The 24,605-nt window shown below is 42.9% G+C and overlaps 2 protein-coding genes across 2 annotated transcripts; both read left to right on the top strand.

The window, feature by feature from the left end:
* The first annotated feature begins 317 nt into the window (after positions 1–317).
* Positions 318–24,605, top strand: TXNDC12 (thioredoxin domain containing 12). The gene is made up of 7 exons (XM_080921009.1): positions 318–537; positions 9,808–9,868; positions 15,692–15,744; positions 19,278–19,351; positions 21,011–21,080; positions 21,862–21,945; positions 23,851–24,605. Exons 1-7 carry the CDS (start codon positions 447–449, stop codon positions 23,928–23,930), a joined length of 513 nt encoding a protein of 170 aa, XP_080777135.1. The 5' UTR covers positions 318–446; the 3' UTR covers positions 23,931–24,605.
* KTI12 (KTI12 chromatin associated homolog) lies at positions 11,464–12,980 on the top strand. Its single transcript, XM_080921008.1, has one exon. The coding sequence runs from the start codon at positions 11,467–11,469 to the stop codon at positions 12,532–12,534; it is 1,068 nt and encodes a 355-aa protein (XP_080777134.1). The 5' UTR covers positions 11,464–11,466; the 3' UTR covers positions 12,535–12,980.

Consider the following 24,605-nt stretch of genomic DNA (forward strand, 5'->3'; position numbering starts at 1 on the left):
GTTGTGATAGGCTGATGTCACAGATAATTTGCATTTTGAGTATTTAGTGTAGTGGTGGTCCATTGGAGGGAGGTCAGAAGTAATTAACAACGGTTTTCCCGAACCCTTACCCAGCCCCCACCACTTCGGCCCACACCATCGGGCTGTTTCCCTAGGCCTGGATATCCAGGATTTAGGGAAAGCAAACTCGAGATGTACTCCTCCACCCTTCTACGTGATCTGCACCTTTAAACTTTTACTCCATTCCAAAGCGGACCCCCGAGGCACCGCCCACATCCGTCTAACATCACTTCCTTCGGTGTTTGGAGAGAGGAGAAAAAAAAAAAAAAAAAAATCTGGGAATCCAAGGGGTTGGGCTGAACGGCGATAGGAGGACAGAGCAGAGCTTCTGCTGGAAATCCTGTGTCCCCTCAATCCGGTGGCTCTGTGCAACTATCACAGTGGAGATGTCGCTTCGTTTCGGGGCCACCTGTTTGCTGAGCTTCAGTGTCCTGCTCCTCATCACTTCTTCAGACGCACACACTGGGCTTGGAAAGGGTCAGACCTCTTTCTTATCCTGCTCTTTACGGGACCCCGGGCCTCCTCCTTGTCCTAACACGTTTTTTTTTTTTTTTTTTTTTTTTTTTTTGTTTTTTGTTTTTTGTTTTTTTGTTTTCTCTCTCGCTGTATCAGATTCCTTTTTATCTTCCCCAACTGCTTTTGGGGGATTTCTTGGGGTCGGGAGTACCAGGTCCCGGAGAGGGTTTAAGAGAAGGAAGTTGTACTTGAGGGGTTGGGAAGACTAGGTTGTCATTCATGTGTCGTGTTAGGCGCTTGGGACGCCTACAGGAACCGTCGTCACCTTCCCGCCAGAAGGAATAAGGTCGCTTGGGAAGCCCCCAGGAACCGTCACCTTTCCGCTAGAAGAAAAAGGGTCTCTGGTGACCAATGTGTGTTTATCAATCAGATAGGCGCTTGAGTATGAAGATTCCTCACTACATTCCCCCTACTCCCCAAAACCCGACTCCCCAAGAGATGCAGAAGAAAGAGCCAGGGGTAGACCTTTTGCTAGGTTACCAATAGTTGTTTTTCGTGTGGCTCAGCTAGTGTGTTGAAAGATACTGATTTTTTTAGTGATCAGTGGTTATGAGGTCTAGGGTATGAACCCCCAACTCCGTTATTACCTACCTCTCTTTTTCCAAACTTAAGTACCTTCTCATCATTGGCAGCTGTATTGACTAGGTGGGTGAGTTGTAAATGGATTCCAACCCTGCTTTGAATATTTTGTGTTCTGACTTTACTGTATGGGATTCTTCTGCTGCTGGTGGTGTGTGTGTTTAAGTGTAGTATCTGCCCACGTGTTTTCTGGTGCAGGACACACATGACTAGGCCAGAAGAGGATGTTGGTTGGATGTTTTCCTCTTCTGCTTGTTCTCCAAGCTTATGAAACAGTCTCTCTCTTTTTTTTTTAAGTATTTATTTATGAATGAGTACACTGCGGCATTGGGCATTGGATCCCATTACAAATGGCTATGAGCCGTCATGAGGTTGTGGTTGCTGGGAATTGAACTCAGGACCTCTAGAAGAGTAGTCAGAGGCCTTAACCACTGAACCATCATCTCTCCAGCCCCATCTTAATGAATTTGGGATCTTATCCCTAATGTCTGGGGTTACATGCATGAGCTGCCTGCCATGCCAAGCATTTGTATGTGGTTACTTAAGTTGTTTTCACAACTGTTCTTATCTTCTGAGGCATCGCTAGGCCCTTTCGTACTGGTTTTATTTTTTAAAGGTTTGTTTTCTGTGTATATGCAATACACTTCTCTGTCTCTTGTCTGTCTGTCTGTCTGTCTGTCTGTCTCTCTCTCTCTGTGTGTGTGTGTGTGTGTGTGTGTGTGTGTGTGTGTGTGTGTGTGTGTGTAGGTAAATGTGTGATCCGAGTAGGCCAGAAGGGGGGTGTCAGTCCTCCTGGAGCTGGAGTTACCGGCAGTTGTGAGCTGCCTAACACAGCAACTGAACTTGAGTTCCCCCTGAAGAGCAACAAGTTCTCTTAACCACTGATCCATTTCTCCAGCCCCCGTTTTTTGTTTGTTTCTAATGCTCTTTATTTTTACATTCATTGGTGGGCAATGAGACTGGGTGGGAATTCAATGGACCTAAATGGAGTCGTCTCTGTTCAGTATTGATTTTTGATCAACCATGGTTTGATCATTAACTCATGTACCAGAGATACGGCAAGGAAGAGGACAGACATGGTTCTTGATTTCATTGGGTGTATATTGAAGTCAGAAAGAGTGAAAATAGAATAGATTTATGACAGATTAAGAAAAGAATTTAGTGTACGTAATGCTGTGATAGACTGGGAAGTACGAAGGCTGGAGAGGGTAAGGGAACTGGCATTTACTTAAATTAGGAAGGTGAGAAAAAGCTTTTCTTTCTCCATTTTTCTTTTCATTCTTTTGAAAAAGGGTTTTTCTAAGGTGATGTGTGGGTTTTTACCTGTGAAGGAAGTGCTAGAAACTGCACGGTGGGTCAAAAATGGTTCAAATACTGATGATCTTGTTGTAAAACAGGCTGTTATGTATTTAGAGTAAAACTAAGTATAGAGGGAAACTGGAGTTCAAGGATATGGAGAGCTGAGTTTCAGTGTGTTCTGCTAATGACCAAATGACATGCCTGTGACAAGGAGCTTAATCTCTTCACAGCCTGTTTCTCAGCTAGGTGTGACTGTTACCTCAGACACTCTACATGTAACATACCCTGTACCCTGTCCAATCGGCTGTTGAGTGTATATAACATTGTGAAGTGTCGTGTGAGTATCAGTTCTTTGTCAGGCAGTAAGTTCTGTGTTGTTAAGTTAGCATCACTGCCTAATAAACAACTCCAAAATAGATTGAAGCCTTGAATCCCAGGACTTGAGGTAGAAGCAGGCGAGTGGATCAAGGAACTCCAGTGAGAGAGCTAGTTTGTGAATTATAATAAAATGTCATTCATGATTGAATGAAAAAGCAAAAGACAGAATACCGTGTCACACACTTGAAAATATCTAGTAAGTAAAAGATTACTATTTCCCCCATTGAGGAATACTAACTTGTTTCTAAAAGGAGTTAAAATCATTTCAAGTGTTTGTTTTTTATATTATTTATGTATAGAGTCTTTGGACATAAGAAATATACTCACACCCACCTAAAAAAAAGTAAAAAGTACTACCTGAGGCAAGAATTCCTGAAACTGTGATGACTGTTGTTTCTTCCAAGATGTCTAAATAGCTCCAGCTCTTTCCAGAAGACACCTTGGATATTTGCAGAGGAAACAAAGAGTAGCCCTTCCCACTCTCTCCCAACAGTTTTCATTATGATGAGGAAGCATATTGGTGTGGAATAGTGTGCACAGACTGGAAATATTAGATTTTCACCTTGGTTAGGCCATTTATCCAGCTCTGGTCTTCCCTGGTGAGCATTTATTAAGTGAGAGTTGGACTAGAAATGTGTCCTAAGGGCCTTGCATCTCTTAACATTCCAGTGTCCAAAAACATGTTCATTATTCTCCATAGACTAGAAACAAAATTTATCACCTGGAAAGAAGTATAGTCACTAACATTTACTTCTCTAAGCTAGCTTCCAGGCACTGATCGTGCTTTTTTTTTTTTTTTTTCAACTCTCATAGTAACTATAAGGTGGGTAATATTATTATTATCATCTTCATTTCACAGATGAAGAATTTAAAATGAAACATTAGCAGTTAGCTAGTAAGAGGAGAGCAGGAAGACGAATCCCAGAGCCCCTGCCTTTACCCAGTGCAGAATCTGGAAAGAGGCCATCCATGTGCTCTCCCCGCCTGTAACAGGGAATGGATGGCTTCAGTCTCTGGAATTCAAAGTTGGCACAGTAACACTTATGCTCTGTGTCCTGTTTACAGCCACAGTCACTTCATGAGACAGATATTTTTGTTAGCTATATTTAACATTTGCGCAGATGGTGGAAAGGCCGAGGGAGACATCACTTGGCTACACTGTTACTCTACCTTCCAGGTACAGTGTTGCCTAACTCAGGTTTGGCTGCCAGCTCTGACATTTGACCTTTCCTTATTTAGGTTTCACCAGCTGGAGCGTGGGGGGGTGGTGGTGACGCTGATGTCTTTAAAACAATGTTTAGGAAGAAGAGCTTGGACAGTGGCATAAATACTGTGTTTAGAACTGGCTTTTCCTGTTTTAAACATCTTCTGGGCGAGAAAAAAAGAACTGTTGCCCTGGGAGCCTTTAGCTTCCTTTGCAGATGGTTGCCATACACTGCCTTGCATATGACACCTTAGAAACTGGACTGTCTACAGAGGTTCTGTGCTGCCATGGCCCGGAAAGTATGTGCTTGAAACTACTTGCATAAGCTATCTTTCAAGAGGAAAGGGAAAAGTCGAAAACAAAGCAAACCCCTCCCCCACCTTGGGTGTTCTCTAGCTGGTCAATGTTCTCAAGTTGCATCCCTTCCTCCCTTTTTTTAACCATCAGTTAGTGAGCCAGTGAACTGTAGTGAATGGTTCTAACTAAAGACACCCCACCTCCTTTCTAGTTCTGCCTTTCAGGGGTAATGTGACCCTAGACAAGCTCTTTAACTTCAGCTTCCTTATCTGTAAGGAGAAAGGATAGAGTTAGCATATCATAAGGTTATTCTGAGGATAAATAAATTAACACCTGTAAACACATTTTAAAAATTGCTATGCTTAAAAATCCAGTTGGATGGTGATGGTGAATACCTTTAATCCCAGCACTTGAGAGGCAGAAGGAGTTGGATCTCTGAGTTAGAGGCTAGCCTGATCTACAGATCGAGTTCTGGGATGGTCAGGGCTACACAGAGGGAAAAAACAAACAAAACAACAAAAATTGTCATTATTGGTTTTCTTTTTCTGTGGCGCTCTCAGGAGACCCTGGGGTGGGGTGGGGGTGCATGCCTTTAATACCAGCAATTGGGAAGCCGAGGCAGGTGAATCTCTTAGGCTAGCCTGGTGTACAGAGTGAGTTTCAGTACTGCCAGGGCTACACAGAGAAACCCTGTCTTGAAAAAGAAAAAACAAAACTGTAACTTTTGGGCGTGGAGAGATGGCTCAGTGGTTAAGAGCATTGGTTGTTCTAACAGTTCAGTTCCCAGCACCCACATGGCAGCTCACACATGTCTGTAACTCCAGTTTTAGGGCTTCTGATGCCCTCAGACAGACAGACATGCAGGCAAGCACCTTTTTTTTTTAATTAAAAAAAAAGAAAAAGAATTCCAGCTAATTTTATTGTTTCTTTAAAAACCATATCCTCAAACACAGTCACACTATAAAGCATGGAGGATTAGAGCCTCAACATCTACAGGGAGAGACATTACACACAGTTCAGACTGTAGGAATCTGTATCTGTCGATGTGCTGTAGTTTCAGAGTAGCTGCTGGTATCACAGCCGATCTTAGAGGGGTTCTGGGGCTCAAACTCCAGTCCTCTTGCAAGCACTTTACTGCCTGAGATAGCTCCGCTGCCATTGCTTTTGTCTATTTTGTTTGATTTTTGGAACAGAACTGAATGAATCCCAGGCTGGCCTCAAAACTCAAAAACTTAGTATGACTCAAATAAAGCATCACCCTAAACTTAGGATCCTCTTGCCCCACTTCTTGGATGATGGGAATGCAAATGTGTGCCACCTTTCCTGGATTCAATTTGACAGTTTAATTTGGATTTCATGAAGTTATGTGGTATTTCTCTAAAACACATCAAATGTAGTTTTTGTTTGTTTTTTAATTCTGTGGTTGTTAAACCTGCTACCCGAAGTCCTCATGGTCTAATTCTGTTGCTTCTGATGTTTTCTTTCTTACTTTGATTGCTTTGTTGTTGTTGTTTTAGCAGCTTGTGGCTCTGTGGTAGTGAACTCACAGTAATTCTTCATCATTAACTATCTTGGAGTCCTAACATGGAGAATGTTTCCCCATAGGAAGACTTGGGGAGTGAGCTGCGCTGGGGGCCTGCAACCCCTCTACTTTTCTCTACTGGTTTGACAGGAGTCTCAGGCTGTCTCCAGTTTGCCACATGACAGCAGTTAGATATTTGCTTTTGGGGTGGTTGACCTTGCCTTTGTTTATTCCTCTGACGTTGGTTTCCTTTGTGTTTGTGGAGGGATTTCTGCTATAGCAGTGAGTCCACTCTAAAAGTCTGCTTCTTTGGGATTTCGTTATTTTGTGGGTGGGTTTCTCAGGCTCTTCAGTGGGACATGTGGCCAATTGTCCAGGTTTGAGGCCAGTGAATAAAGTGATGACAGACATATTGAACGCCTTCCAGTCTCCCTGCATCCTCCAAATGGCACCCTGTTACTCACTCTCCAGGATCAAACTTTGGGCGTTAGGTAAATGGCACCGCCTTCCTGTTGGCTAGCAGCCTATGTTGTTGAGATTGAAAAATGGTGGTGGGTGGTTTGGACACTGCTCTCGTGTGTTAACAGGAGGAAGCTTTTATTTTCCTTTGGAAGAACACTGATAACAATTAGATCTTAATTCATGTAGGGGAAATAAATTTCTGAAAGACAAATAGAGTGATTGAAAAATCATAAGGCATCGGGCTGTGGTGGCACATTGCCTTTTAATCCCAACACTAGGGAGGCAGAGGCAAAGCAGATCTCTGCCTGGTCTACAGAGTGAGCTCTAGGACAGCCAGGGCTATATAGAGAAAAACAAGCTGGAAGGAAGGAAGGGAAGAAGGGGAAGGCAAGGCACAAGGCTGAATGTTAAACCCCAGGTTGGTTTTTTAGCAGTGAGAAGACCTGGTATAGCTGACTGACTTCTTGGAGCCTCAACTGTAAAGAAAAGCAAAAGCTACTCCATACTTATGTTCATACCCTAAGACTTAACATTTTTTGTATTTTGTTTGCTATTTAGCAATAACTTTTAAAGAAAAAAACTATTATACCTATTTGAGTCCTGAGAAAATGGAGATCTGGAGAGGGGAATTGTTGTTAAGGTAACCCGGGCTGGGTTGTCTAATATGCTGTACACATATAACAGATGTAAGGACCATCACAGAAGAGGCAGCAAAGAGTAAAATCCGGAGGATGGGAAGGAGTGCTGAGAATGTCTGTCTCCTGGGTGTGACACAGCTGTTGTACACGAACTCACCGTTGTGGCTGCCTGCACCAGGGTTTCACTAGGGCCCCTCCTCCTTGAGGAGCTATAGGTAAAAGGACCAGGATGGGCACAGGACACACCCAGAGTTCTCAGCACAAAAGAGATTTATTTGCCTCGGAGGGACAGAGGGTGGGGAATAAGAGACAAAGACAAGCAGGAGATGAGGACAAAGGAGAAAAGGGTGGAGGCTGGGGGGGAGGGATTCTTGCCCTGGAGGGACAGAGGACTGTTTCTGGATTGAGAGAAACAAAGGCCCTTAGATAAATGGCAGTTTATAATGGGAAAGGGAGAAACCCTATTGGGTGAGTTGATTTCTTTTGATTGTTAGTTTGGGTAGCCAAAAAACGGCTTTTGATTACTTGATTTAAATACTTTGTTAGCTGGAGGGGGAGGAAGTAGCTAAATAAGGAAATCCATTGACCCTGGGCTAGCTTTGGGAATGTAATCTGTGGTTTAGCATGGGAAAGGATAAAAGGCAAAACCTGTTGGCACCAAGTTTGCTGTCCTCAGCCCTTCAATAGGTAAGGTATTTAACTTAATGAATGGTTTCTGGAGAAGGGGTCCTTCTTCGGTGCTGTAGCTACTAGTAAGTTGCCCTTGCTCAAGTAGATAATTGTAGGCTCCAAACCTGGAACCCCTACCTCTAACCCAGTTCCACTGGCCTGCTCCCAGGGACCTAGTAACTGCTTATTTAATCATCTGCTGCCTCCAAGTACACCAGGTGTGTACTGCAGATAAAAGGACCCCAGCCACCTCAGATCTGTCTGTCTGTCTGTCTATCCCCCCTCCCTCTCTTCCTCTCCCCCCTCTCTCTTCTCTCTCTTTGTCCCTCTCCTTCCCACCCTTGTATGGCTGTTTCCTGACTTTTTTCTCTGAGACCAGTGAACCCACCCCAAAACCGCTTTTGTACTTCTTATTTAGTTTGAAATGGCTTATTACATTGGCTGAAAAAAACTCTTAGATAATTTCCCATCCAGGCTCATGCAAGCAACCCTAATTACATAGACACATACGAAAGAAAATAGGAAGATTTATTAAATCTTTATTTATTTATTTATTTATAATCTTTTTTATTATAATCTTTTTATTTATTAAAAAGGCCTCAATATAAGGGGAAAGGATAAAAGATGAATATATATAATATTTTATAGAATATGTTAAATAATTATATATATAATAAATTTAAATAGCAGCTAACATTTTGATCACTGACATTTTCTGTATATAAGATTATGTGATCTGGTCTACTAAGATTTCGAAAACTCTTACGGGATACTTGGAATAGTTGTATGTGTTGCTAAGTGCTAGGGAAGCAGGAAAAGATACCAGAGATTTGGTCCCAGCACTTAGGGAATTCTTCTCGTAGTAAGAGAAATGGGCACAATAATGTCTGGAGATTTCTGTCTGGGAAGTGTGGTAGTGGGATAAGAATGGAGAGGTTTGAGAGCAGGCTCACATCAGAAGAGCCCTCTGGGGCTTATTTATACCTGAGTGTAAGAGTGGGGAAGAAAGGCAGAGGACAGTGCTGCACTGAGGCAGTACTCCTGTCTTGAGTCTTATGAGAAATGCTGCAGTGGGGTTGCAGAAGTGGGCAGAGTGTTTTTGTTTGTTTGTTTGTTTGTTGTTTTTAAGACAAGTTTTCTCCTGTAGCCTAGCTTTCCTGTTACTCTATGTAGATCAGGCTGGCCTTGGATCTCACCGATTAGCCTACCTGCTCTTAGTCTGCTACCACATCCAGCCAAGTGTTATTTTCACATTGAAACCTTTGTAACTGTTCCTTCTAGGGTTTGTAAGACCCAAATTGAGTCTTATCTATTTGAGGCTCCCATGAATGAGACCAGAGATCGGGGATCGATGCAAAGGCAAGAGGTTTATTAGCCCAGTGCACTGGGATGGCCTACATCCAGAGGAGAGGCAACCACGAGTCCTCCATCAGTATAGTTTTTATACACTTAGTAATGGTAGAAATTAGTGTCTTGGGGCTGGAGAGATGGTTCAGTGGTTGAGCACTGACTGCTCTTCCAGAGGTCCTGAGTTCAATTTCCAGCAACCACATGATGGCTCACAACCATCTGTAATGAGATCTGATGCCCTCTTCTGGTGTGTCTGAAGACAACTACAGTGTACTTATATATAATAAATAAATCTTTTTCTAAAAAAGTAATTAGTGTCTTGATTTTATAGATGATGAGACTGGGAATTAGATGTCCTCATTCAAACCTCTAGAGTCTGTAGGGAGTAGAGTTACAGACCCAGGTTATATGAGTCTGAAGCTGTGCTTCCTGTCATTTCAGCAATGACTTTCTGTTCATTGTGTAGGACAGTCTCATTCACTCTTACCATATTGTTAGCATAGAGTGGTAGGTAGTTCAGAGAGGATTCATCATCATTAAACTCCTCAACAGTTACTAATGGCCGCTTCTCGGCCTTTTGGCCAAGATCAAATGTAACAGTTACTAAAGAAATGGTGTTCTCTCATTTAAAGGTATGAAAACAGACTTGGGGGAAGGTGACTATCCATGGTTCAGTATGCCCAGAAAACAGTGGAGCTGGCTGTTGAACACCAGGCTCTTAGCAGAGGGAAACTTTTTTCTATTTATGGCTATGTTACAAGCATGTCTCCTTTCTTTATTTTGTGTATGTCCTTTGTTTGTTTGTTTGATTGATGCTTATATGGCTCTTCTAGGTTTTGGAGATCATATTCACTGGAGGACTTTAGAAGATGGGAAGAAAGAAGCAGCTGCAAGGTATCAAACATGCTGTCAGGTTGTTTATAGTAACGGCATTGCTCTCAGAAGAAGGGCCATGTCAAGGCCCAATAAGAACTATATAAGTTCCCTGATAACAAAAACTCAGCACTTACTGTGTACTGGGTGTTAAATAATTGATTAACTCATTTAGTTTCACATTTCTATAACGTATTGTTGTTACTTTTTTAGAAGTAAGAAAGTCACTGACAGTTAAGTTGTCCCAGATGTGTAGCAGAGGTGAGCTTCTGACAGCCTCCTCTTTGTACTTGATCAGTGAGTTCTACTGCCTGCTCGCCTAAAGCTAAAATAGTGTAATGTTTCAGGGAGGGTTAGTTTATTCACAAACACCCAGAGCTTAAGGGGTGGGGGCAGAGGCAAGGACTGCCAATGAGACAAAGATTGGTTTATTTAGTCTTTACAGCCTCTGAGATTGGTACTTTCCTGTATTTAAACTGCTATAAGTGGATTTTATACATAGTATACATTTGTCTACTGTACTGTATTAGCGACTTACTCCAGCATGTGTGTCCTATATATAACATCATACTCCTGGCACAGACAGACTCACGTTTACACTTCTGCAGCTACCAAACTAGTGCTTGCTGTTATAAAACAGATCCTAACTCTCACGAAACGGATCTCAAACCTTTTGCAGTAGGATTGCCAAGTTTAACAACAACAAAGATGCCCAGCTAAATCAAAATTTTACACAAAGGAAAATTAAATATGTCCATGTAGCTTATTCAACTTTAAAAAAATCTCAGAATCAGGTTTAATTGAAAAACCTTCATTGTATTTGACAACCCTATCCAAAATTAAATTTTTAATTAGTCTTTCAAGTTCAAAATTAAATAACCCAAGGGTGGAGTGCAGTGGCAGAGTGTGTGCACAAGCTCTATCCTGGCCCCCCTCTACCAAATAAATAGAAACAAATTTACCCTGGCCCCCTCTACTGAACAAAAACAAATTTACCCTCACCCCTCCCCCTCTACCGAACAAATAGAAACAAATTCAAGCATCAGTCAAGTAAGTCATCAAGGAGTTTTCTGGGCAGCTTTTTCACTTGTTTCTCACACTAACGTAACAGCTTCTCATAGAAGTGTTTACTTTGTGTGGACACTTAATGCTTCCTGATGAGAACCTTGATTTTCTTAGGGGAACAGTTTTCTGTTCATCTCTGACCTCAACCTTGGAAGGATGTTGACGATTGAAATCGTTGTTATGAATAAGCATTTATTAAGAGCTACTAAGTGTGAGAAGTCCTGAATAGAGAAACATCATTTGTAAATTGCCTTTTGTATGCTAAATGTGATGCTAGTAATTTCGTTGAATGCCCATTAAATTTATTTAATAGATAGGGGTGTTCTTTGGCGGAAGGTAATCTTATCCTGCTGAGGCCTTTAACGCTTGGTGTAAATAACTCATGCCATTCTAATCGTTGCGTCTCCTTTCTGAGAAAGTTGGTCCTTGGTCTAGTTGATTCGAGTTCCCTTTTCCCATAGAAACAAAAGGTCCCTTAAGAGTGTATAGAAACAGGAAGTTCGGGTTTCTCTTCCGGTTCACACCGGAAGTTGACGCAAGGCATCCGCACATGGATGCCCCTAGAGAGCATGCCGCTGGTCGTGGTTTGCGGGCTGCCGTCAAGCGGCAAGAGTCGGCGTACGGAAGAGCTACGTCGGGCGCTGACCGGCGAGGGCCGCGCGGTGTATGTGGTGGACGATGCTTCGGTGCTGGGTACGCAGGATTCGGCTGTGTACGGCGACTCCGCGGGTGAGAAAGCGCTGCGTGCTGCGCTGCGGGCCGCTGTAGAGCGGCACCTGAGCCGGCAGGACGTGGTCATCCTAGACTCCATGAACTACATCAAGGGGTTCCGCTATGAGTTGTACTGCCTCGCGCGGGCCGCGCGCACCCCGCTCTGCTTAATTTACTGCGTGCGGCCTTGCTGGCCGAGCCGCCGGCTTCCGGTGGCTGGCGCCTCCGAGAGCCCGGTCCCGGCTGTCAGTGTGAGCTGGAGGCCGCGCGCCCAGAACGGCGAGAAGCCTCAGGTGGCCGGCGCTGTAGAGCAGCGCGCCGCCAGCCCCGTTGCAAATGAGGGATTCCCGGCCGTTGTTCCCAAGGAACTGGATCCAGAGGAAAACCTGCCTTTAAATCCTCCAACTGTAATGACGCCGGAGTCGGAGAAATCTACAGAGCCTGCGCCCTGTGCCTTTCCTCCCGAACTTCTGGAGTCTTTAGCGCTGCGCTTTGAGGCTCCCGACTCTCGGAACCGCTGGGATCGACCCTTGTTCACTGTGGTGGGTTTAGAAGAACCTTTGCCCCTGGCTGAGATCCGGTCTGCACTGTTTGAGAATCCGGCTCCTCCACCCCATCAATCTACCCAGTCCCAGCCCCTGGCCTCTGGCAGCTTTCTGCACCAGTTAGATCAGGCTACGAGCCGGGTGTTGACTGCTGTGATGGACGCACAGAAGAGCGCTGTACCCGGAGACTTATTAACGCTTCCTGACACCACGGAGCGCCTCCGATTTACCCGTCCCTTGACCTTGGCAGAATTGAGTCGCCTCCGTCGCCAGTTTATTTCCTACACTAAAATGCATCCCAATAACGAGAACCTGCCTCAGTTGGCCAACATGTTTCTTCAGTATCTGAACCAGAATTTACACTAATGGGATAGTGGGCAGCAACGGTGGCTCCTGTCTGAATTCCACTGTACTTTGTCCAGGAAGAATAGTCCGAAGGTCTGCAAAGCATACTGTAGTACTAAGATTGCCAAGTTTGACTCATTTTCTTAACTGCCTCCATCATACCTGAGTGTGCAGCATAAGCTGAGGCATTGAGCTCCAGAAACACCAGGTGGCTTCGGTTGGAGTCTACCTACCACTGGTTTCCTTCCATCGGGATGGAGAATTGTTTTAAGTCAACTGTGAGTAGAAACTGAAGATAGCAGTTTTGTATTTATGATGGCACGTTCATATAAGTATTTTTGAGCACAGTGCCCCTTGCTGTTTATACTGCAACTTTGAACACAGACAAATCTTTTGTACTGTCCCTGGGAAACTGATACTTGTGTAAGACAACCATTAGCTATTTCCTCTAATAAAATCTTCTAAAATTATCTGCTGGACTCTTAATGTAATTAAATGCTTCCCTTGCAATTTTGTGTGTGCGTCTATCGTCACATAGTAGGCACCTTGCACTGTGCTCTGTTGCCTATTTTAAGGCAAGCAGTACTGGATTTCCATTATCCATATAATCTTTCAGACTTGGCTTTGACCTTGAGAAATTGTGTGAAGGGAAAACATGCTTAATAGGATGGATGTTAGCCATTGCTGTGGAGGATTAACCAGCTGCTAGGAGGTGTTTGAAGAAGAGCTTTAGAAAAGTCAATATTTGAAGTACCACTGAGAAATAATGGTCTGCAAAGGACCAAATGCAACTTTTTAGACCTTCTAGACCTTGGACGTTTCTTGTTCTAAGAAATGAAAATTATGTTTGAGTCACAAAAGTATTTAGATTTGCTTTTCAACTATCAAAATTCCCACTGGGTGTGATGCTCACACCTGTAATCCCAGCACTGGGGAGGTGAAAAAAAGAATTGTAAATTTGAGGTCAGCCTGGGTTACAGAGTAAGATCCTACCTTTTTTAAAAAAGGAAGAAAAAAAGTGTTTTTAAAATGTGTCTTTGTACAGAAGCAACCAACTGGTTGGCTTTGGCCTAACAGATTATTTTTGCTAACTTTTGTTCTAGAATGACTAATAGATGTTTGACAGAACTAAGACATTCTAAAATATACATGCTCTGAAAACTGGTGGTCTGCCTTGGTTGACGTTGTTTCCTTGGTAATATCTACCACCTTTTGTTTGTGACATGAAGGGTGGGAAGGATTCATGTATGAAAGTAGTTTGAACTAGGTAACCTCAGCAACCTTTTCCAAACCTTCATTTCTGATTTTCGTCTAGTTGGGAATTGATTGACTTGGGTTTAAACCTACATGTTCTAGGGCTGTCAATAATGGCTCAGTGGTCAAGAACGGTGACTGCTCTTCAAGTAGTCCTGAGTTCAATTCCCAGCAACCATGTGGTAACTCACAGCCATCTGTAACGGTATCTGATTCCCTCTTCTGTTTGGTGCCTTCTTTTGTCGAGGAAGCACACATACAAATAGAGCACTCGTTGCTCTTCTAAATAAAGGAGACTATCATAGCCAAAAGGAACATGTCTAGGAGTTGTCTTTTTTTTTTTTTTTTTCTTTTTGTTAACTTATAATGACAAAACTTAGATTTTATGCAGTCAGACTTTTTAAATGATTTTTGTATTTTTATTTTATATGCATTGGTGTTTTGCCTACATATATGTCTGTATGAGAGTGTTAGATCCCCTAGAACTGGAGTTACAGTTGCAAACTGCTATCTGGGTGCGGCGATTAAACCTCAGTTCTCTGGAAGAGCAGTTAGCTTTTAGCTGCCATCTCTGCAGCCTCTGTGGTCAGATATTTAATCTCTTGGGATTCTTGGTCTTTTTGGGTTGGGCTGGAGATTGAACCTAGACCTTGTACAAGCTGGGCAAGTGTTGTACCATTGATTTACATCACAGATTAATTTTCTCTTTTCTATGAGACTATTAATAGCGCCTACCCTAGGAGTGTGATGGTGTGTGCTTCTAATTCTAGCACCTAGGAAGTAGAGGTAGGAGGGTTGCCACGAGTGTTAAACTAGTTTGGTTACATAGCTAGAGCCTGTCAAAAGTAAAAAGAGGACAGATGAGATGCCCTGGAATGCCAAGAGTGCTCACCTCTAAGCCTATCCAGCTGAGTTCAATCCCCAGGACCTACTCCATAAAAGGAGGACCTCTGAGCTCCTCAGTATACATGCTGTTTCCCTCACGTGCTTGCTAGGCCTCTCCTTCCCTGGAGTGTGCTTGGGCCCACACACACTCAAATAAATGTAATTATTTATTGGGAGGGGAGAGGACAGGGTCTTACACATAGCCTTGCCTGGCCAGCAACTCACTATTTAGAGCAAGCTCCCCTTGAATTAAGAAATCAGCCTTCAGACTGCTGGTATTAAAGATGTGTGTCACTATGCATGACCCATACCTCTAATTTTTAAAAGTGTTTCTAGAGTTGTTTATGGGGCTATGTAGTATAATGCATGCAAAGTATTTGACTTATAATAATCACATTCAACACATTTTAGTTATGGTCACCTGCCATCTACTTACACTTGTGATTTATAAGCCTTTAGCAAACAATGTCAGTCATGAGTCGGTCTATTCAGATTCTTAGTAGGTGAGATAGCTAATAGTTTACCTAAACCTTACTTATCAAGCTAATCATGTAGTAGCAGTGGTTGTGGTGAATACTGTGTGTGTTGGCATAGGGGGTGTAAAGACAACTGAAAACATCCCAGAAATTATGGTAAATGGAGAGGGTGAGTGAGTATAGGCTCTGGGGATCTAACTTAGCTGTCACTGCTTATACAGCAAGCATTTTACCCACTGAGCCATCTCTGGCCTGATCGATAATTTTATATCTTGGCATACTAATGAGGGTTATTTTTTGCATTTCCAATTATTATATAATAGTAATCATTTGGAAGTACAGTAACGGTTAGAATGTTGTAACTTGATGCTTTTCTTCTACCTTTTTTTCTCCCTGCTTTTAAAAGCCCGTGTTTGTGGAAACATCAGGATTTATAAGTTTTTCTGATTATGAGTTAGGTAGTTGGATTGTTTTACAGTTTCCTTTGAAACCATACAAAAAGAACATTTCTGAGCATTACTCTCTGAAGGATTTTACTAGAGTTTACTTTCTTTGTTTTGAAGTGGCTTGCCGCTGATGGTGATCATCCATAAGTCTTGGTGTGGAGCCTGCAAAGGTAAGTACGAGTGTTTCATCCCAGCGCCAGGCTTCGGTGTCTTAGAAATGTTAGTGCTGGTGCTGGCAAAGCACTGCTTGAGCAATACCAAAGAAATCCCCCCCACATTCTCTCCTTCATGAAATTTGCAGTCATCTTTGCAGAGGGCTTGAGGAGGGTTGGGAAGATTAAGATACAGTTATGAAGTAGGAGTTTTTTGTTTTTTTTTTTTTTTAAACAACTTTATTTTACAAAACAAAGATAAATGTACAGATTTTAAACATTTTTTGCTTAAAATTATACATTTTTGTCAGTACTGTTTTTTCAGATTTTAAAATAATTTTTGACTATTTCCATGTTGCGTTTTGTTTTGCATGTACTTTACGCTCATTGTAACTATTAGGTTTTCAATGCATACTGTCAAGCCTTTGAAAAAATCAAGTACTGACTAAAAAATATATTCATATAGTTTTATGAAGTAGGAGTTTTTAATGTCGTAGTCAGTACATCGCAGCAGAAGCTGGAATCCTGTACAGAGGGACATACATGGTTTAGGGAGAGAGAGAGCCAAATAGAACGGAATAGTTTTGACTGGTGTGTATTCTCTGCCTGTTGTACCAGTCAGGTTTAAATTTTCACTGATACGCTACAACCAGAAAAACCCTAGTTGAAGCTTGCAGCCGGGCATGGCAGCTCGTGCCTGTAATCCCAGCACTCAGGTTGAAGCAGAAGTGTGGGCCCAAGTTTGAGGCCACCCTCAACAACAGAGTGAATCCCTGTCTCAAAAATAAAAGGGGCTAGAGAGATGGCTCAGTGGCTCATACTAGCTCCTGAGTTCAGTGTCCAACACCTACATCAGATTTACAACTGTAACTCTAGCTCCAGGGGAATTTGACGCCTCTGACCTTTGAGTGATCACATTCATGTGTATACCCCCCACACACATACACACGATTAATAAAAATAAATAAGAGGAATGTAAAAGCCAGCTACTGTCGTGCATGCCTGTAAACTCAGCACTTAGGAACCTGAGGCAGGAGGATCAGAAGTTCAAGGCTAGCATGAGTTCCTCTGAGAGACCCTGTAGCTGGTCTTTGCTATTTTGTGGATTCTTTTTGCCATTGTTTATCTGCCACACCCCCCCCCCCCCCCCCCCAGTTTAACCTCCTCACCTCTCAGGGCCATAGCATTTATATATCCTCTGAAAAGTTTCCAGAGTCCCAGGATTGCAGAAATGATCTGCAGCTGTCAAAGGCATGCCTCTGTTAGAGCATGAGGCAAATCATAGCTGCTTCCAGGCAACCCCACACCTGGGATTAAAATGAAAACACATTTTTAACCAAAATTCCAGAATTCTTAAAAATGTTACAAGACCCTGTTTCCTTTTTCTTTTTTTAAACTTACTTTGTCCCCAGACAGGGATTAAAGGATGACCTGGATTTTTAATTTTAGTTGATTTCTTTTCGTATCCATTTTATTTACTTTAATTTTACATATGAATATTTTTTGCCTGCATGTGTGTATGTGTACCACACTTATGCTTGGTACTTTCAGAGGGCACAAGAGGGTGGATCCCATGGAATTGCAGTTAAAGATAGTTGTGAACCATCCTGTGGATCCTGGGACTCAAACTCAGGTCTTCTGCAAGAGCAGTGAGTGTTTTCAGCCACTCCATCCATCTAGCCCAGCGTTTTATTTACATTTGTTGTATGTGTGTTTGTGTGGCCCAGACTAAGCATACACTCACTGTGTAGTAGATGACCTTTAACTGTTGATCTTTCCTCTCATTTCTAGCATGTGCCTATATCTGAGTATTGTGGGGGTCAGGGAGTTAAGCACTGAACAAGCACTTTCCTGAGCTACACTCCCAGCCCAAGAGAGCCCCTAAAGAAACAAGCAGAGTGGAGTTAGGGCTCTTTCTCCCAGCACTTGGGAGGCTGGAGGGTAAGGACCAGGGACAGCCTGGGTTATACTGTGAAGATCAGCTCCCCCACCAGCTGCTAACATTGTGGTTCCTTCTTCAGTAGAAATTACTGAAACATAACTATAAAAGCAGAGCAGTGGGGGCCAGTGGGATGACTTCTTGGGTAAAGACATCTGCTACACAAGTCTGGCATGCCTATGGTTCCTGCAGCCCATGTAAGGTAAAAGGAGTACATAAACTCCAGACATGTCTGCGGACCTCCATGTGTGCTGTGGCACATGCAGTCACACATACTAACATTTTTATCTTTTTCATAGTGTTTGGAGGTCAGAGGGCACCTTGTGGGAGTCTGTTCTGTAATATATGCCACAGGGATTGAACTGAGGTCCGTAAGAAAGGCAGTGGGCGTTCTTACACTCTCTTCAGCTCACAATTTTTCCCTTTCTTTTGAGACCGGGTCTCATGTAGCCCTGGATGGGTCAGAACTCACTGTGTAGACCAGGCTGGCCTCAACCTGACCAAGATCCTCCAGTTGTCTCCTTTGTTAAAGACTTGTACTGCCATGCCCAGCCTCCCATTGTCCTTATTAAGTTAAATGCAAGTTGCAGTCACATGACAAAGTAAGTGCTGGCCTCTTGGTGAGAGAATCTGGGTGCCCGGCTGGTTTTAGGATTGTATTCTTTAAAAAACATTTGTCCTTATTATTTCTTATTGTTATTTGAGACAAGGTCTTATGTAGCCCTGGCTGGCCTGGAACTCACAGAAATCCACCAGTCTCTGGGTATGGAGCTCTGGAAGCGAAGGTGTGCCGCACCATGCCCTAGGCCTGGCTTTTTTTTTTTTTTTTTTTTTTAATTGAGATAGGTCTTGCTATGTCTCATGGGTTGTTCTTAAACTCAGTTAAGTTCAAGTTACCCTTCTGCCTCAGTCTCCCCAGAATCTGGTTTGTAACTGTGTGTCACCAGGCATTTGGAGATTTTTGTTTTTTAATTTTAATCATGTTTTGTTTAGTTGTTTGTTTGTTTGTTTGTTTTAATTGTACATGTTGAGGACATATATATTTGTGTTCACGTGGAAGCCATAGACCAACCTTGGGTGTCTTTTTCTGATTGGTTTCCACCATGTCTTTTATTTCATTTTATTTATCCTTGTGTGTGCTCACATGATGTGTGTGAGCTGATGCCATAGGACACCTCCATGGGTTCAGTTTTCTCCTCCCTTTTAACAGAGTCTGGGTTCAAAGTCAGGCTGCCAGGCTCGCATGGCATTTGCTTTTACCTGCTCAGCCATATTGCAGGGCCCCTCATTGGAACCCGAAGCTACCAGATTAGGCAAAGCTGGCTAACAAGGCAGCCAGCCCCAGGGAAGCACTTATTGCTGGGTGCTGAAGTTACATGTGCATGCTACCGTGCCCTGCTTTTTTGGTGAGTGCCAGGGATTGAACTTAGAAGCACTTTACAGACTGAACCATCTCTCAGCACTCAATTTTAGTTATTTAGACTCAAACATTTCAGTTATATGGGTTAATTTAGCTAATGCCTGACCCATCAATGAAAGTTAGTAATGTTTACACTAATTAGTGTTTGGGTATGTTTTTGTTGTTGCAAAATCTTTTTTTTTTCCTCCTTAGCTTTAAAACCCAAATTTGCAGAATCTACAGAAATTTCAGAACTGTCCCATAACTTTGTTATGGTAAATCTGGAGGTAAGACTTAACGATGCCCGGGGGTGGTTCTAAGGTATTGTTTAGTATAAAGTGAGGCAGAGCTGACTCCTTGTGTGTTGTTTTTCTTTTGATGTCTACCACTAAGGTTCACGGCCATCCCGAATCAGAGAGGAATCAGGAAGGGGGAATTTGAATAAGTGACTAAACTTTGGAGTTTTTTCATCTTTAGCTTTTGATTGTGATATGTTTTACATCTTTCTATAGCTGTTCTATATATAGTCATATGTTGAATCTACAACTTTCTGCAAATTGTGATTCAGTTGAACACCTACTAGATGCTTGGCTGTGCTAGACTTTTATATACAACCTTCCTGACTCCTTGTGGAGGCATCTGCTATGTACTCATACAGAACTCAGCTCTTGTGATCCTGAATCCTAGACTATCAAGAGTCAGACTTGGAAGGGATTTTTTTTAGGTCATTGTTATTGTTCCCATTTTATATCAAGGCCTGAAGTCAAGTACACGATTTTTATTAAAGCCCTAAGAACCTAATGAATAAGCAAATATCCTCATGGGGCTGTGCTCTCTTCCAGGCCATACTCTTCAAGTAGGGGTCATGTAACACCTCACAGTGATGCCTCTAGACATGAGTTTCTTTACCATTAGCTTGAACACAGATCCAAGAATTATTTGAGCACATTAATTGTCAACATCAAGGTATCAAACTCGTTTGCCTATATAACCAGTGTATCCAAGTGCTAATTAAAGCAGTTTAAATAAATGACTATTTAATCCCTGAAATGGGAACCCACACCACAAGCTATAATATTATTCTTTATTTCCCATGAACATGATCTAATTACTTTCTGGGGTAAAGGGGGATTTCCTGTTCACAGAGGACAAGATGTTTTCAGTTAGTAACTCCAATGTAAGAAAGTATAGCCACAGGCTAGAAAAGTGTCTAAGTGGTTAAAAGCATTTGATCTTTTGCAGAGGACCCAAGTTCATATCTCAGCAGCCAAATGATGGCTCAAACCCATCTGTACAACTCCAGTTCTGGGGCATCTGATGCTCTCCTCTGATGTCCAAGGGCACACATATAGTACACAGACATGGGAGCAAAATCCTCATACGTATAAATAATTTAAAAACGAGAAAGTGTAGCCACAGTCAGTCTTGTTCATGGGTTCAGGAGGTCCTGTGTGAGAGTGGGTGACAGGTGTCGGGTGCAGCAGGGAACAGAACGAGTCCCTGTTGGAGTAGCACTCTAGCACAGGGAGCAGGTGAGACGGAGTACATCAGGTAGCATTGAATGCTACCACCGAAAGTTAAAGGGTGAAGGAAATACCATACTCAGGATTTAAAATCGGTATCTAGAAAAGAAAATTTTATTTGATCAAAAATCAGAAGCAGGAAAGGGAGTGAACCTGGGGGTGATTGGGAATTGTGTGTCCAGGTAGAGCCAGTCCAGAAGCCCAAGTTGTGAGTGTGTTTGGTTTATTGGATGACAATAACAATAAGCAGGTTCATGTAGCTAAAGATACCTGAACAAGGTAGAGGATGAAGTTTGAGAAGCCCCAGGGGACGTGGGCAGATCACATGGAGCCTCCTGGCCTGAGCGAGCCTGGAGTCCAGTGAAAGGCTCTGAAGAGGGGGTGGATATGTCCTTATCTATGGTTCACATTTAATCTTAACAGGATGAAGAGGAACCCAGGGATGAAGACTTCAGTCCTGATGGGGGTTATATCCCACGCATCCTTTTCCTGGGTAAGGCAGAAAGAAGAGTGTGTTGGGTGCCCCAGGCTCAGGGTGGGCATAGCTCCCAACATGCCACCATGCCCAGCTTTGCATTACAACAGTTTGAGGTGTGGGTGGGATTCAAGACCGAGTTTCTCCATGTAACATTCCTGGCTATCTTGGATCTCACTCTGACCAGGCTAGCCTCAAACTCAGCTATGCCTGTCTCTCTGCCTTGGGCACTGGGATTTAAGACATGCACTACCAATGCCTGGCAGTCTTTCAACAATTTTTATAAGATAGGATGACCACCTAATTTTCATTCAACATTTGGCCAGCCACGTGTGGTAGCACATATCCATGGTACCAGCACTGGGAAACAAAGACAGGAGGATGGTCAGGAGTTCAAAGCCAGCCTCAATTATATAGTAAGTTTGAGGCCGTCCTAGAACACATGAAACCCTATCTCAAAAAATAAAATAAACCTTCAAATTAATATACAGAAAAAAATTTTGGCTAGATTTAATGGATGATACAAATAAGAAAATGTATAATTCTATCATTATCAAGCAGAAAAGGAACATTCCAGAAAGGGAATAGCATTTGCCAAGGTATGGGGTGGAGGTGGTGAGCTATGTGCAAGGAAGTCCATGTACTTTTTTATGATTATAGCAAGAAACTTCACGTGTAGGGTGGTCACATAACAGGCTGCAGAGATGGGTCTTACCTTCCGAGGACCTAGTACCAGTGGGTGTTCAGAATACCTTTCTGTTGTCATTACTGTGGCTTTCACACCATTTCTCTTCGATAGATCCCAGCGGCAAGGTGCGTCCTGAAATCATCAATGAGAGTGGAAACCCCAGCTACAAGTATTTCTACGTCAGTGCTGAGCAAGGTATTATTCTGAGAGAGGAGGAAGGATGGTTGGTCACAGGCAAGGTCTGTGACAGAAACCTATCTGTATAACCCTGTTGGCTGAACGTTGTCCACATGACTAGCTTTGATTAGGTCCTATATGAATACAATTGGCAGGAAGATAAAACTGAGCCTTTCTCCAGCTACTTAGGCTCTTGTGAGAAAGCTAATGGCTGGCTGGAAGCTGAAGGACTGGGGCTTGTGCAAGTAGTTACTAGTTTCTGGCCTCAGGAAGTAAGTCAGAGTTGGATTTAATTTGTTTTGGTTTTTCCATTACACCTATACTGTTCTTCCTGGAAGAATCCAGAGGAAGAGGAATACAAAGTTAGATGAGGAAGCCAGTGCAGTTTTATAAATGGACAGTTTTACTAAATGGACAGTCATTTGGTTCTGGCTCTGGCAAGATGGTGTGGGTAAAGGCACCTGCTGCTAAACTGGATGACCTGAGTTCAATCCCCAGAACTGGTAAAAGAAGAGAACTGAACTCCTGCAAGTTGTCCTCTGACCTCCACAGAGGTGGTGTCAACATAGGCGTGCTTAGCACGTGCACACACAATAAGTAAAAATGTAACACAAAATAATAATTTATTCCTAGAAAGACACAAGGACATTTCACATTATGAGAGTGAGTATGCGTAGGGTAAGACTTGCTAGAAACATGTAGCTCAAGTCCCTAAGAGTGAGTTTTAGTCAGTGAAAGTAGGAAACGCACATTGCAGGCAGAGAGAATGGCCTTACCCCAGTGGTGAAGGAAGGCTGACGTATCTGTCTCAGTGTTTGGTCTCTTGATGTTAAAGTACTGTCATTCTAGAGGCAGGGGTAGGAATAGATGTTCTGTGCTGTTCATCGCTTGCTAAGTTACACGTGTCACCTATTGTGAGCCTGCCAAGTCGCTCTGTGTTTCCCATCCTTGGAACTCTTACTCCCAGACCGGGAAAGGGGAAGATGCTGAGTTGTTAGATCTCTGCCCCTGGGTCAGGAGGATGCACCTACCTTAGCCTAATGCAGATTCCTAGAGACTGATGTTAGATGAAGGGCAGTGGGGCTGTCAGTCCTAAACACTTGTCTCTCAAGATTCACCTTCTGTTTAGACACTTACACAGTTGTTATTGCCATCCCTGCACTAACACAGTCCAAAGGTGAGCAAAGGCTTTTCCCAGAGTCCTCATGGCTTAGTTGGCATAAGACTAGAAACATCGTGAGTAAAACATAAAGGGAAAGATATTCATGTTAGCTGCTTTTATAAGTTTATGGGGTCTGCAAGATTCCCAGGACAGATGGCCCCGCCCAGTGCCTGCCCTACCATTGGAGCCACCACTCCCAGGCCTGCAGTGACATCACTGTCCTGGCTGGATATCGGTGCGTAAGACATTTTATCTGCCACTCTCTTTGCTTAAGCTTCTCCTCTTTAACCCCTAAAAACTTGGCCTTTTCCATTATTATTGGTTAATGGTAAACATGATTAAGCCCTTCAGTAAAGGTCATTTCCTCTTATAGTGTACACATATATGTGTGTCTGTGTGACCAGTCATTTCAAGGGAGCAGCCGCAGGAGGGTGTTCCCTCCTCCCTGAGTGTCAAGTGACCATGTGTAGTCATGTCAGGGAGTCACTAAGAATGCTAGAGGTTAACCAAAGTAACAATTAGTATTTTTGTAGGTCTTAATGTTTATGAAACACTTGTATTTTTCATTCTCTGCTGAAATTTTGCAGCACCTGATATAAGTAGCCTTCTCTCAAGGAGGGAGAACAGATCCATGACGCCAGGGCTGAAAACCAGAAGGAGATCTCGATTTTTGTTTCTTCTAAAACATTTAAGTCTGTGTTGTCACACATCAGATATTAAAGGTGCTCCACATTTATCCCTACCCCTTACCTTTATTCCAGTTGTTCAAGGGATGAAGGAAGCTCAGGAGAGGCTGACAGGTGATGCCTTCAGAGAGAAACACCTTCAGGATGAGTTGTGACATGAATGAATATTCTGGAAGACAAGCAGCAGGGAAAGAAACTGAAGAATCAACTAGAACAGTTAAACCACCAGGAACCATGCTTCTACCTACACCAGAAGGAGCCTCACCGTGGGAGAGGCCTGCTGACAGAAGCCAGTCTGTGGAGCCGGTTACTGACTGTCATCTGCTCCCTCTCTCCTAAGTATCCATTCCTCTGAATGTAAAGAATGAAACTATTTGATACAAAACTTGAGCCACTTGGAGATTTGCTCCATGTCAGTATTTAAGTCTTTACCCATTTCCTCCCACTTCTTCAAGCTGAAGTGAAACAAACCGGAAGTATCTTTTATATAGTGTACAAATTGCAGGGATTCCTTATCATTTTTTAAAGAAGGCTTGGTAATACTCCTGGACTTCTTCCTGAATCCCTGCGCCCTTCTTTCTTTGCTCTGGCATCTCTGTTAGCACAAATGTGTGTCAAGAACGGCTGTGTGTCAGGGATGGCTGTGCACTGAGACTCGGCCCCGAATGGAAGCATGCTTTCCCTGTTGCTGTTAGAGAAACCCAAGCCTGCATACCCTACATGAAGCCATTTTGTCAATTCACCAACTGTATTTTTGTACTGGGGTTAAAACAAACACAAAAGATAAAATATGTTTCATTAAGCTTTATTAAAACTTGAAGTGGAAAGAT

This window comes from Micromys minutus (genome assembly GCF_963924665.1).
Source record: "Micromys minutus genome assembly, chromosome: 9".
NCBI lineage: Eukaryota > Metazoa > Chordata > Mammalia > Rodentia > Muridae > Micromys > Micromys minutus.

Excerpts from the sequence above, each read along its gene's own strand:
- KTI12 (XM_080921008.1), top strand. The coding sequence starts at position 11,467 with ATGCCCCTAGAGAGCATGCCGCTGGTCGTGGTTTGCGGGCTGCCGTCA.
- TXNDC12 (XM_080921009.1), top strand. The coding sequence starts at position 447 with ATGTCGCTTCGTTTCGGGGCCACCTGTTTGCTGAGCTTCAGTGTCCTG. Across the intron at positions 9,869-15,691 it reads AAGAAAGAAGCAGCTGCAAG|TGGCTTGCCGCTGATGGTGA; the intron begins GTATCAAACATG and ends TTTGTTTTGAAG. Across the intron at positions 21,081-21,861 it reads CCCACGCATCCTTTTCCTGG|ATCCCAGCGGCAAGGTGCGT; the intron begins GTAAGGCAGAAA and ends TCTCTTCGATAG.